This window comes from Gymnogyps californianus, chromosome 2, assembly GCF_018139145.2.
Source record: "Gymnogyps californianus isolate 813 chromosome 2, ASM1813914v2, whole genome shotgun sequence".
Classification (NCBI taxonomy): domain Eukaryota; kingdom Metazoa; phylum Chordata; class Aves; order Accipitriformes; family Cathartidae; genus Gymnogyps; species Gymnogyps californianus.
The window spans coordinates 151027318-151041443 of NC_059472.1; the positions used below are offsets into that span (position 1 = coordinate 151027318).

General features: G+C 48.5%; 1 protein-coding gene across 1 annotated transcript in view; it reads left to right on the plus strand.

The window, feature by feature from the left end:
• Positions 1–429: 429 nt before the first annotated feature.
• JCAD (junctional cadherin 5 associated) overlaps positions 430–14126 on the plus strand; it is a 29618-nt gene continuing 15921 nt past the window's right edge. Inside the window, exons 1-2 of the mRNA XM_050891917.1 lie at positions 430–482; positions 13344–13702. Of these exons, the coding sequence (XP_050747874.1) occupies positions 13404–13702 (299 nt within the window). The 5' untranslated portion in view covers positions 430–482; positions 13344–13403. The remainder of the gene's footprint in view (positions 483–13343; positions 13703–14126) is intronic.

Below are 14126 nucleotides of genomic sequence, written 5' to 3' on the forward strand. Positions count from 1 at the left end.
GGGGTCTGATGCGCTGCTACCCCGGGAGCTGCCCCAGCCCCACGGTGTGTGCTGGGGACCCTGTGGGGTGATGCAGACATCATGCCCTGGCCACCGGGGCTATGCCAGGGCTGCTCTGTGCGGGGACGGGGTGGGTGCAGCGGGAAAACAACCGGGGGAAAAAAAAAAAGGGGGCAAAAACTAAAAAAGGCGCGGGGGGGAGAAAAAAATCCCGCAACGTCTCTTCGGTGAAGAAACCAGCGCTTTCTCGGCTGGGATGCTCCGCGCCGGCGGCCGGGGGTGCGTAAGGAGCCACCCGCGGGGGGGGGGGGGGCGGGACGGGGCGGGGGGGGGGGGGCGGGCGGGGCGGGACCGCCCCGCCCGCCCCCCCCCCCCCGCCCCGTCCCGCCTCGCCGCGGGCTCGGCGCCTCCCGGCTGCCGCGGCCGCTGAGCGCGGCGGCCTCAGCCGCCACCCGAGGGTCTTGCGGTGGCCGCCCGGAGAGGTGAGTCCCGGCGGGTCGTGGAGGGGGTAGCAGTGGGCAGCTGGAGGAGCAGGGGGGACAGGGGACGGGGGGGCTCGGAGATGTCCCAGCGCGGGCGGCGATGCGCGGCACCGGGGGGCGGGCGGGGGGGGGCACATCCCTCGGGTTCCCATCCCTGCTCCGGCCGCTTTGCACCTGCTCGTTCCTCTCTTCCCCCCCCCCCCCCCCCCATCGCCCCCCGTCTGTCGAGGGGCTCTCTGCCGACACCCCGAGCCCTGCATAGGGCCCAGCTCCCCTGGAGAGCTCGCCTTGAGCAGGAGTCCCGGGGAAGTTAGTCGGTGCCGCTCGCTGGAGCCGCTCACCTTCATTTAGCGCCTGTCGCTGCGGTCCCCTACGCCCGGGACCTGGGCACCGGCTGCGACTCGGTGCCGGCTCCCATTGACACCGACTAGGATGTGGCATCAGGGTCTGAAACATCAACCGCCGCCCCTCGTGGTGTTTATTCTTATTCCGATATTTACACAGCAGTCAAATAGATCTTTTGGGTTATTTCCTTTTTGGTGGTTGTTTTAAACCATGTACTGTTGCAAAGGAGACAGCTGTTATGTCAGAAGGAGATCTGTGCTGTTATGTCATTTCATAATTGCCTCAGAATTACAAATTATTGCCTTAGTCTGCCGCTGGACCTGTGCCAAAGGACTCTTGCATCTATTAAGGGTTTTTTTTTTCCCCTTTCTTTTTTTGTCAAGAGTTGAGAATAATGGCTTTTTTGTGGCATGGACCCTACATGTTAAGTTACTCCAGCCCATGTCTTTAAGTGAAAATACGATGTAGCTGTTCTGAGTAGTCAGTTTGATCCACACAGTCAAGACATTAAATCTTGGCTTGTGACAATGACAATTGTGTCCTGCCGAAAAGTATTCAGCTACACTTCTTTGCATGAGCTGAAGCATTTTCTGTTTGTTACTTTAGAAGTTCTGATTCTGCCCAGAAATGCTGCTGCTGTTTGTGGGTAACAGACACATGGAAAATAGCAACCTTCCAGCTTCAAACTAAACAATATCAGATTAATGACAGAGAAGGGCTCTGCAGTTCAGAGATGCAGCCACTGCGAGAGCCTCAATTTGTGCCAGCGCTTAGTTTGTAATCACAGAGGCTAGATCTGCCCTACCCTGCTACGCTCTTGCAGTTCTACCACTCACCATGGTACCACTTGGAGGAGAAGAGTGTGGTCCTGCCAGCTATTCCCTTTGCCAAGGATGCTGAGGGCAGCAGGAGTCCAGAGGAGGTCAAGGCAGGTTGCTGCCGCGGGGTAGCGAAGCTGGGCAGGGCTGTCCCCCTCAAAGCAGGATGGGCTCCTAAGCTCTGCCGCCGGGGCATGTTATAAGAGCAACTAAAATTTAGTCTGTTGTTTCGAAGGCTGGGCCCACTTCTGCATCCTCCCTTCCTATGGTGATGTTCGGGATTTCTCCATGCTGCAACATGTATTTGCCAGCTCTTGGAAAAGACGGCTCTTTCAGAGTCTGCCGGGCTGTGTGTATCAAGTAGCATATTACAGTAGTATATTGTTCTTTAGATGCATAATTTCACTGGCCTCTTATGACCTAAAAAGCACACAGAAAATAAACAAGGGCATATTGTTCGGTGTGAAGGATGCAGAAAATTCTTCTGCCTTAGCCGTTAGTTAGGGAAAGATTACTTTTAAGTGTTTCTCCTGATTGTCAGAGCAATGACATGGCACATGTGAGCTTGTTTTTTGCCAAGCAGGCTTTATTTGGAAGGTGAGGCATTTCTGAACTTCTCAGTCACCTTGGAACTAGTTACGAGTGCATAGCAAAGTCCTGCCCAAATCTTCTCTTCTAATTAATTTGGCCGGAGGCCATCCTAATTAACCTTGAGGGAGTTCAGGGGTGGGAGAGCTTGGTATGAAACAATTGTTCTCTTGTAATTTGCTGTTCACAATGTGTTGACCAAGCCACGAGCTGCATCTCTAAAATCCTCTGGGTCTCTTGCTGAAGCCATTACACCGGTTTATTTGTTTTTTAACAGATGTTGTTTTCCACTTCTTGAGTGGAAAGGGTTATCTCACTTTCTGCAACCTTGTTATTGTGCTTTGTTTCAAGAGCCAGTGGACTCGGGCTTGCTGGGGAAGCTTACTCACCAGTTCCAGCTATGAAGGAAGGGGTTGGTCAGCCTTTCACTGGTCTTGATGCGATCGTTAAGGTCTCCATGTGAACTGATGGCATCTTTTCACATCTACCTAGAGATAACCCTCAGTTCTTCTGGTATTGGCAGTGCCTGCAGAGAACAAAAATCAGCAGCAGCCTCTTCATCGCCCAAGTGTATTACAGTTAGGATATTAATAGAATTTGTCAGCCATAACTTGGACCATCTCAAATGGTGGGGCAAGGGAAGGGGTTTTGAAATCTGAGCTAGTCGGAAAAAGAAAAAAAAGTTAAAGGCGGGGTTCGGCTTTTTGAAAGTGCTGAGGGCACCCTGCAAGTCACCAAGTGCGTGACGAAGGGGAAAAATTAACAGCTGTTTCTGAAATTTTAGGATGGTCCCTCTTCCCCCGTCGTGATGATGGCTGCTCGCCTTGTTGGTCCAGGGGGCTCATCCGTGCTCAGGAGCTGGGCCCCCTTGCACCAGCCTGGCTTTACCTTACCGGTAGGCAGCCCTCCCCAGCACACGCAGTGCCTCAGCAGCACAGCGGCACTGGCGTGTAGGCTTCTTGAGCGTCTGTCTAATTTTTTTCTACGCTAATGCATACAAATGCTACTTTGGCATTTATTTTCTGGTAGAGCAAGGGGTCGGGGGGAAATCCTGCTGAGACTACAAGGCAGGACACACAGATGCAAGAAAGAAAGATCAAAGGCGTCTATAATACAGGAAGAAGCAGAGGGTCAATCCAGAAGAGAGGGCATTTGATTATACGTACAAGGGTAATATAAAAGGGATAACAACACAGGAGAGGATGGTAATGTCTGAAAATGAGTAAACAAACAGATGTGTAAGACTATGCTGAGAATTTATTTACTCCAGCAGACACAATCCTTAACTCTTTGAAAGCGGAGAAGACCACACCAACCTTGGAACGCCTCTGCTCCCAGCCACGTTTGTGAGCGGGAGAAAGTGTTTGTTTACGGATCTCTCCTCCGTGAGTCCTGGCCTGATGAGCCGGCCTGTCCTGCTGTGATTAGTAGGATGCTAATGTGTGTAATCCTTTTGATCACAGAGCCCAGACTCTATAAGTCATGTCACCATCACCTCAAAGAAGTTCAGCTATGTGGTAGACCCCTTATTAAAAATTTGTACTTTGAAAGTTTTAATGCAGTTATTATTGAGATCCCTTTTTTTTTTTTTTTGGTTTGTACAGATGGAGAGCTTTTCTGCTAAAAAAATGCAAACAATAATAATGATCCATGTAGTCCTAGCGTGGGAGTAGCTTATTAGCACTTTGCCCATAGGTATTTTAGGTGGGATGATTAGCCCTTAACATCTTGATTTTAAGATGTGAGCAACAAATGTGATTCCATGTGCTTTGTTCCACCAGAGTGGATTGCTCCATACAAAAGTGTCATAAACAGCATGGAAACATTCGTCCGAGTCCTAAAAAATATCCTTCTGCAGTTCCTTTTCGGGAGGGAAAGAGTTGGCTAATTATGCTTTGTTTAATAAATGTACTTTTTTGTTCTCCTGTTGTGACAAACAAAAGCTGTCATTTGAGGAAATACACCATATGCTGCCAATTGGTCTAAGGACTGGTTATATCTGGAGCACAGAGTAGCAGTGAGTGCTCTTTAACAATTGCTCCTTCTCTGAAAAAAATCTGGACTGATTTCAGTGGAGTAACGTGCTGCTCTGTCATCGGTGGAAGCAAGCTGTTGACATTTTGAAAACCAGCTAATACGAACAGCGGTATCTGTGCATGCTTGGACGTTTCCTCTCTCCCTTTTATGCGTTTACTTCTATTTGGATGCTTATGAGTCTCAGCGAGTCAGTGCTCAGTCGGGGCTGGATTGGTCCATGGCAAATTTAAAAATCAACCTTATTTCAGATACAAACTCCCATCCATGCACTGTGTCCTGGTTTCGGCTGGGATAGAGTTAATGTCAGACACGTATTTCAGCATTGTGTGAACCCAGTACTCACCCACATTACTTAAAAAAAATAATCTAGCTCTCTACCGTTTTTTCTTGGCAAATCTGAGAAGGCAAACTTTGAAATATGACCTGAAACCTCCTAGCAAACGGAGCTGGCAACCCCTGGAGAGCAGCCGTCACTAGTTAAGGTCTCCCCCAGGAGATGCTCTGCACTCTCTCTCATGCCACAGTGGGTTTGCTGATGCATCTGCACCGGTGAGATACAAAACAGGAATAACTACCTTCTGAGAGTTAAATAAACTCTGAGACTCACTCCTCTTCTCCTCCCCACTTCCTAATTTTATTGGAGACACGTCGTATCACTAATTTATTCTCTGGCAGAGTTCCTCGGTGATTTCAGTGAGGACTTTTTGCTCAAAGAATGCAAAAAGGATGTGAGCTGTAATTTTCACTGTGAATCTCTGTGTTAGAGAAAAAATGTGAACTCTCTTGCCCACAGGTAATGAGGGTTAAACACAGAAATTCACAGATTTCTTTTTAATTTCTGTGAGATGAATGGGAGAGACTGGCCTGGGAAGACATGCGGAGCCAACATAAAGTTGACTTATCTTCCAGCAATGACTTTGGCATATCTTCTTCCCATGTAGTCAGCAGAGATGATTATGCATTTAGCACTAGCGGCTTTGAAGCCCTCAGTATGGTGTTGGCCGTAACGGGAACTTTCTTGAAGCTTTGCCTGATGCGTGTCTGTGATCTGATATGAGTCCCTTGGTCAGGACCTTGTGCCTCCGCCTAGCTCATCTACTGCCTCTTCTCTGCTTGGGATCCTTCAATGTGTAGTGTGTCTCTTGTGTCTGAGTCTCCCTATCTCTCCCATCCCTGGAGGAGAGGCAAAGTTTCTGTTCCTACTAAGTGGTGCTTGCCACCTTGCCAGGCCTGCCTGCCCTTGGCACCCCCTCACTCTTCCCTGCAATGCAGAGGATGTCAGGAAAGGGGGGTGGAAGGTAAGTCATTGGTGGCATTTTGTGGTAAAGTGGTCATTCTACTTTGGACGGTTGTAGCGGGGGGGAAAGCCACATTGTAATTAAGGTGAGGTGGCTGTTTGTAAGACTGGGAATCTTGTATGGAAGAGTTTCGATTTTCTTGGAAATGTGTGGGGCATGCCAACAAACCAATACCTTTTTTGGGGGGAGGGAGAGGAGGAATGTCAAAATGTTTAGTTTCCATCCCAAATCCCTTGGTTCTGAGGCAGCATCTGCTTCATCTGCACCATTCCTGATAGATCTTCATTTACCCTGTTCTTGAAAACCTGTATTGATGGAGATTCACAGCCTCCCAGCGTAACCAGTGGTTAACTATCATCATGGCTAGACAGTTCCTCCTAATATCTAACCTAAATATCCCCTGCTGCATGCTAAGCCAGTCCCTTCAGTTTTCCACATCCGCAGGGAACAGGACAAGATTATCACTGCCTTTTAGCAGCCTGACATATTTAAAACTTGTTATCATCTCTCATTCTCTCACCCTCATTCCTCCTCCCTTTTCTTTCAACTAAACAAGCCCACTTCTTGTACCCTCTTCTCCAGGGGTCACACTTCCTAAACTTTTTATCATTCTTGTGAGCAAGTGGCAGGGAGCAGCATCTTGCTTGAGGTAGGGCCCAAAACTGGATATAGGGCTGAGAGGAGTAAAAAGCCTGACATGTGATGCTCCTCTTAGTATATCTCCAAGTATATATGCCTGTGTGTACCAAGCCCTGCACTAGTCTTGATGTCTTCTCTCTTTGCGGCTCTAGCCCCAGAGACTCTTTTGCCATACTGCTCCATTTTGCACTTCTGCATTGCATCCTTCTTCTTCAACATGGTGTTTTACGCCTGCCTGTATTGAATCTCAGTCATTCATTTCAGACTGGGTCTCTAATTTATTAAGATTTTATTCTAATTGTAATCCCTGAAAATGCTCGCAGCACTCCCTACAGATTTGTAATTGTAATCTTTATTCTAATTTACAAGTCATTAATGGAAATACCGAATAGAGCAAGACCCCAGGCACAGCCCTTATGTGTCTTTTCAGGTTGACATTGAATTTACTAACTATTCCTTGAGTACAGATTTGAAACATTTGTATACCCACCTAGAGTAAATTATACCTAAATTGTATTCACCTGGTTTGCATATAAGACTATCACATCCATCCATCAAAAGCTTTCCTCGTTCCAGTGTGCGACTTCTACTGTTTTTTCCTCCCTAGTCACTATGCTCCCAACTCCGTCAAAGAGGAAAATTAAATTGATTAGACTTAATTTGTTCTTGACAAGTCTGTGTTTTCTGTTTTCTCATGACTTTATCATGTGGGAGTGGATGCAGCTGCAGTGCATGGCGGGAAGCAGGGAGCTGGAAATGCCGCTGCTCCTCCTGGATCGCACACTCGCTCCCTCCCGCTCTGCGACAAATCAACACCTATTATAAGTATTTACAAGTGGGTTGAATAATAATTTGTCCGAGTCGGTATCAAAGCCAGGCTGTTTGGTCTATGATACCTCAGATCTGTCTCCTTCCCCCTTTTGTTTGAAGTTAGATAATGTTTGCCCTTCGCCCATCCTTTGAGAATTTCTAGGAGGTATTTACTCATGGCTTGGAGGCTGCCCTGGCTAGTTCCCTACTCCTTCCTTACTCCTAGTGTATGCTTAATTAAGCCCTGCCGAGTTGAATACATCCAACTTACATTAATATTCTCTAATCTCTTTTTCCTGTGTTCTAGACTATCTTTGTGTTAAATATCTAATATTTGCTCATAGTGAACATTATTGTTGAAGGCTTTTCAAGCACATGAATATTATCTTTCCCAATGGAGCGTGTGTCTGCAAGCCAGTGAATGTGGTGGTGGTTCTTTCTGCAGCGGAGGGCAGGGGCACGGCACTCCGGGGTGGCTGCACGCACAGCAGCACAGCAGCCTGCCATTTACAGTTCCATCTGACTTTATTGTCCCAAAAAAGGTAAAAGCCTCATTTAATGTGTTTGGTCTTGATCAGCTGTCTCATATGCACACATGCAAAACCAGAGTGAGAAAACAGGAGCAATTACAGTGGCCAAAGACTTAGATATTCTCCTGGGATGTAGCTCAGGGTTATATTTAGACTGAGCGAGTAGTACCATCTAGTATTAAAACTTCTACTACAAGAACCTGTTTTCCATTGCTGTAGTCTGTCAGGCTTTTATCACTTGATCTGAGACTTTCAGGTTGTGTCTCACTCTCAGGCTAAATTTATTTTAATATCATCAGCTAAACCAATTCAACCATTTCCAAGAAAAACTAGGGGGGAGGAGGGAGGAGAGAAAGAATGTTGTTTTGCCCACATTAAATAGGGGAAAGAAAAGAAATCCTCCAGCTGTTCGATTGAGACCTGTGGTGCCATCATGTTCAGGAACAGGATCTACGGTGACAAGGCTCGGAGACGTCTGCGCATGTTCTCTGCAGACTCGTCTCTGTTTCTAGCTGCTCCATTTTCCAAAGATTTTTCCCTCCCATCCATCAGCACCCCCCAGCCTCTGGTGCTGAGCAGCCCACTCGTGACCCAGCCCTGCGCAGGGATGGCACTCGTGCCCTAACCGCTCCGACGGATGTGCGAGCAGAGCGTGCCTGCGTAGCCCCGGCACGGTGCCCCTGCCCAGGGCTGCAGTGGTGGAGCTGGATTGTCCCCATAATGACGGCTCCTGCTTTTTCCAGGTACAGGTGAGATGGGGTCTCGGACCTGGGAGCAGAGAGCAGGCACAGAGGTGCTTCTGCTGGAAATGTAGATGGGACAGAAGCTGGTCATCACAAGGGGAAGGAGGAAATTGGGGTGATGGACGTGAACCGAGGACTGGTCAGGAGAAGCTGTAAGGGGTGCAGGAGGGCAGGATGGGCTGGCAAGCACGGTGGTGGGCTGTGTGGGAAGAGCAGCCGGACTGCTGGGACCAGGAGACGGGAAGGCAGGGAGGGGATGCTGGGGGGTGGCAAGAAGGACAGGTGGGTGTGGGAAGTGGGAAATGAAGGCACCGGGGTGCATGGTGGTGAGGACTTAACAGAGGTGGTAGGGATATGGGGCTGCCTGGACAAAAGTGTTGGTGCTGGATTAGATGGGCGGAGGGATGGAGGAGAGCGCGGTAGACAAATTACTGCAACCAATTTTTTGGCTCATCCCCTGTCTTCATTGTGTGGACATGCCACACTTGGGTTGATGTGCAGAGGCACTAGGTTCTTGCAGCAGTTGCTTTGAACATACTCAGTTCACTCTTAGGGCTAAGTGCTTTAAAAAATCAGCTTGTAGGCACTTCAGACTGGGTGCCTAGAATGGAGAGGGTTGTTTTCACTTTAGTCTGTCTGCATAAATACTTCTGTCTGGCACATGTCTGATATGAAATGGGAATAATGTCACCCAGACATGAGTGAAGATAATCTAGTTTAATGTGTGACCCATCTAGATAATACGCTTTGTAATTCAGATGCCTGTTAGTAACTCTGTCTTCAGAACAGTGTTTGGATAGCTGCTGTAGATAAAGCCCAGGAAGACTAGCATCACCCAGCCTGCACATCAACCGAGGCAGGAGTCCTGCAGAATTCAGTAGCCTGAAGTCATGTAATTACAGACTGCAGCAACTTGTGTGTCCATGCAGGGTGCCTTGATTTTGGCAATTCATGTTGTTTGTATGCTTCGTTTTGCAATATGAATCATGTTCCTTCGATGTTTTCTTTTCTGTAAAGTTGTACAGAATTGCTTACAAAAATGTTATAAATAGTTCTGCAGAGGTGGGCAGGGCGAATCATGTGCAAGAAGGACTTCAGGGGTCATATTCAAACAGTTAAAGGGTTGCCACCTTCCACTTTATTTCAAGTAGCACAGGGCAGGAGAGATGTAACAGAGGGCAGCCAGGGCCAAATTCTGTCACTTCTGGTCTCCCCCCCAATACGTGGGTGCTGTGCCAGGACGCTGTCTGGAACCAGGGCTAAAGTAAGGAGCACACCGACGGGCTGCTCGAAACACCACGCAGGGAGGATTCAACGGCATGCAAGCCATTTCAGAGCATGGAGGTAAGAGCTGCTTCTGCCACTGCTGCAAGTGTTGGCATTCATCATTGCTGGTACTGGTCATCGTACAGGTGGTGGTGGTACCCCCGCAAAATAATCAGGCTTGGGAACCCCTGCCACTGAAAAAACCTGCCGATAAAGGCAGACCATCAACAGAAACCAGTGCATTTCTCCCGCCAAGAATGGGCTCCAGAAGCAGCTCAGAGGAAACTCCAGCACCAGATTTCTTCAGGATGTCTTTCAGGAGTGCTTTGGGCGTTTCTCAGGGCCAGCGATGAGGTCCCTGCTCTTGGATAGAGCACCCCGAGACGAGGTGCTCTGATGACGTTTCCGTCTGGTGGTCCCATTGTGTCCCGCTCGCCGAGGCTGCGGGTCCCCATTGTGTCCGCGTACACGGGGGCTGATGCCGATTTCCGCCGTTCAGCCTGCGCTTGTTTCTTTGCATCTGAGAGTGCTGCTGAGAAGTTTCCAGAGAAAAGCTTGGCCCCTGTTTCCAGTGTAATGCAGAGCTGTACCGGCTGACGGGGACAAGTCGGAAACGCTGGCAAGATAGCAGGCATCCTCAGGAAGCAAACCCTATCAGAAAGCACTGATGTCATTGGCAAACAAAACAAATGAGCGCTGGAAAAACAAACTGTTTTCCAGTGTTGTTGATCTTCCCTCAAATTAGAAGCTCTGCACAGCCTTTACTCTTTGGCCTAGTCTGACAGATTATTTACAAGACCGCTGCAGCAATGGTTTTGTTACTCCTGCCAATCCAATTCCTTTGATTTTATTTTTTAGATTTATTTATCTAAGGGAGGGTGGGAAGAGCATCCCAGCGCTGCAGCCAGGTTTGGAAAGCTGGCCAGCGTCTTTGCGGACGTTGGGTGCTGACATGGTTGATGTCCTGCAGGCTTTGCTCGGGCAGGGCCTCCGGCTCCCCTGCCCCTGGCCAGGTCCGATGCGGGGGGACGGTACCTCCCCACGACTTCTGCGCAGCTCTTCGAGGCATGTGTCCTGACAGTGTCCTGGCTAGTGGCCACCCACCACCACTGCTACGGGCTCCTGGGAGCTTGTGCCATGGGCACGGAGCATTTCTCCATGTGGTGGGTCTGGGGAGAGCTCGGCGGGGGGATTGCTGCTGAGGGCACCGCGGCAGGCAGGCAGGTGCAGGCTTCTCCGCCTTGTTTATTCCCATTGCAGAGCTGTGATGGGCACAGTGATAGCATCCCGCTCCCAGCCGGGCCTTCCCACCGCCCGTAGCACCGCAGGGTTTTCCCTTCCACACGTGATAAGTTTGCAGAGCAGGAGGAGACGGTTGCACCAGTTCTTCATGGTGCATTTCCACCCCGTTGCTCCTCACTGCCGGTGCCAAAAGGAGGATCAGAGTAAACCCCACGGGCTGGAGGTTTCTTGCCCACTCGCCTTTGCCTCTCTGATGGCACTATGGCTGCAGCGGGTGGCAGAGAGGGGGTTAAGCTGCGCTCCAAGCCAGCCTGACAATAATAGCAGGAAAAGCACATTTCTTCCTTGCACCTGCGAGCGCTCCGATAGGCCTTCTGCTGTTTATGGTCGTCACATTGGATCTTTCTCTTGTTAGAAGCTGAACAGCTCCAGCAGCCAGCTGTTCCCTTTGCTCTGCTCGTACCTGGTTCCTTGCACAGTCCAGGGCAGTGGGTGGACGGAAAATCAGCCTTTTAGGTCAGCATTCAAAAATAACCCACAAAGCCTTCTCTTCCTTCCAAGAGGGAAGGGTCCCACTCCTCCCTGCTTTCTGCCTGCTTGTACTCACTGCTGGCTCGCTTACTCAGAGCACTTACTGGGAATTTGGAGTCCTGTTCTAGCAAGGGATACTCCTAAAATGTCTTCGGCACAGAGCTTTATTTCTCTGTTTTTAAAGGGTGTGTAGTGTTACATGTGTGAAAAGGGAAGAGATTCATTAAGCTCTAGAGACAAACCGGTTTAAGTGCTCAGCAGGCTGAGAGGCTGAAAAGCCACTTCTGCAGCGTTCCAGGTTACCAGTTAAATTGTAGCTCTGCATAAAAATTGTGCATGTTTTTCCACACTGTGGGCTGTCCTCGGGCGAGTGCCGTGGCCGCTGTGGGCAGTGCAGGGCAGAGGCGGCTGGAGGGTCCCTGCGTGCCCAGGAGCCGTACACCAGGCTGGCCCAGAGCGGCTGGCCAGACCGGCTCCGCAGTCTGCAGAGCATCCAGGAGACGGGGCGGGAGCAGAAAATGGATGAGCAAAAAGTGGCCATAATATATGGAGTGCTGCACCACAGAAACTGGTTTATATTCTAAGCCAACCCATCAACTTTTGTGTATGCGTAGCCTGAGAGATTTAGTACTAATAAACGCGCAACAGCCATCTCGGTAGTTGCTCCATCTCAAGTAAATTATTGTAAACAGCAGTGAACAGAGTTCTCCCTTTCTTCTTGCCCAAGAAGAGCATTAGAGACCAGTGTATAAAATGCACTTGCTTGTCATGATCTTTGCAGAGACGATCTCCTTTTGAGTAGCTGCCAATGCTGGGCTCCTGTCCCTCAAGTAGACCTGATACTACTAAGGACACACAGTACTCACCAGGCATGTCAAATGAACTCTTCATGCAGGGAAAATCATCTTGAGTATTTTATGTTTTACATAACGAATCTATTTCTGTGTGTTTCACTTCTTTATCCACCTTTTTTTTATTTCTTTCTTCTGGTAACACAGTTCAAGCAAGGAGGAATGTATCAGAACGGGTCCGTTGTTGTGCACAACCTACAGAATAGATCATTACCTTCTACTTGTTTTAAAACTCGGGAAGAATGGGTATTCTGTAATTGCCATAATAAGCTGTGAGAGTGGTATAGACAATAGAGATTGTTTCCAGCCAACTAATTCAGTTTGCTGGATCTTTGCTCTCGTCAGTGCAGAATTGAGGGCTGTCACTGGGAAGAAAAATCTTGACTGTCCCATGTCTTGGAAATTATTGAGACACAATAGACACGGGTATCTCAGGTTGTTTTCAGTCATTTTACGCAGTGGAAGTGTGCTGTAAAAATAGAGCGTACTTGAAATCTTAGGTTTTGTATTATTCTAGTTGAGGATTACTGATTTCCAGCAGGCCAATGCAGGCTGAAAAGAAAGTAATTTGTAAAAAGGACTGTTTAGCTGGGGTATTGCATGATATTACCTGGGTTTCTCATGTGGTTGCATAATTCATTTTTGTTCTCATGCATATTTTGTCCTTGTTCATGTGAACATTTTTTCTTAATTGGAATATGCAGAGCTGTAGGGAGAGGCATATTGCCCTGTAATCCGCCCCCTCCTCCTGCAGCAACTTAAAACGTAACACAGAGCACACCTCTCCATGACTGGAGAAAAATTGTTCTTTAAGGAAACGCCTGACTCAAATTGTGAGCTTACCTCTGGTGCAAAGAATTTTTTGAGATCACTTAGTGAAATCTGAAAGCTGCAATCACCAGTGAATTCTTCAGTGAAATGGACTGAGTCAGCAGCAGCGCAGCATCTGCTGCTTGGCTGAGTGCATGGAGGTGTCTTGTCTGGGGAAGGTCAGCACATGATTCATCAGCATCTGCATGCACTTTGCTTCATCTATTTTATTATAAGGGTGGAAGACTGAGGCCAGGGGATGAGACTTTTAGCTTCAGCAGCCTACCAGCTGATCAAAGATATCTTTCCTTGTTTAAAGCGGCCTTCTGTTTGTTTTTGGTTTTGTTTTCCAGTGATGAGTCCTGCTGGAAAGAGCTTTCTGATGGCACAGCTGTGAGTGAAACCAGCACAACATGTTCAGTGTCGAAGACCTCCTGATTTCTCATGGATACAAATTGTCAAAAAATCCCCCTGTTTCATATGAGAACAGATATGATGGATACCGGCATGAAATCGCAGGGAACAGATCTGCTCAGAGAATGCTGAATGGGTTTGAGGCAGAATCGAGAGCTGGGGCTTACAGCAAGAAACCCCTGGTGAAAACCAACTCGAGCAGCACTGAAAGCAGCCATGGGAGCCAAGGGAGGCAAGCGGGTCCTGGTTACCACCATGACCTTCAGGGTTTGTCCACTTTTCATACTTCAGAAGGGGGGTAAGTTTCAGCATCATGCCATGGCTTTGCTTTCTCTTCCTGTTGGTCCTGACAGATAACTAAGCATGACCCTAACCCTTGACACCATCTTCCTGTGACCCTTTCCTGCTCTCATACTAGTGACCATTGCCATGCACTGCAAGTCCACATGAAGCAGTGGCACATCCATTCACCTTCTGCTAGAGCGAGGCCTTTGAGAATACTGGGGTGATGGGAAGTGGCCAAGTGTGGGAAAATTTTGTTTACTAATGTGGTCTCTATCAGAAAGGCCTTTCTGATGGGCTCAGAAAAGCTCAGTCCAAGTACAGTAAAAAAAGGGGCAAAAGCTCTTCCTTTTCTTCAGTTTTAAAAAACTGAACCCAGCTTCTTCTGCCACATAGGCACCCTGGTTTTTGCTGTAGATTCAGCCATGTGCAGCTCTCGG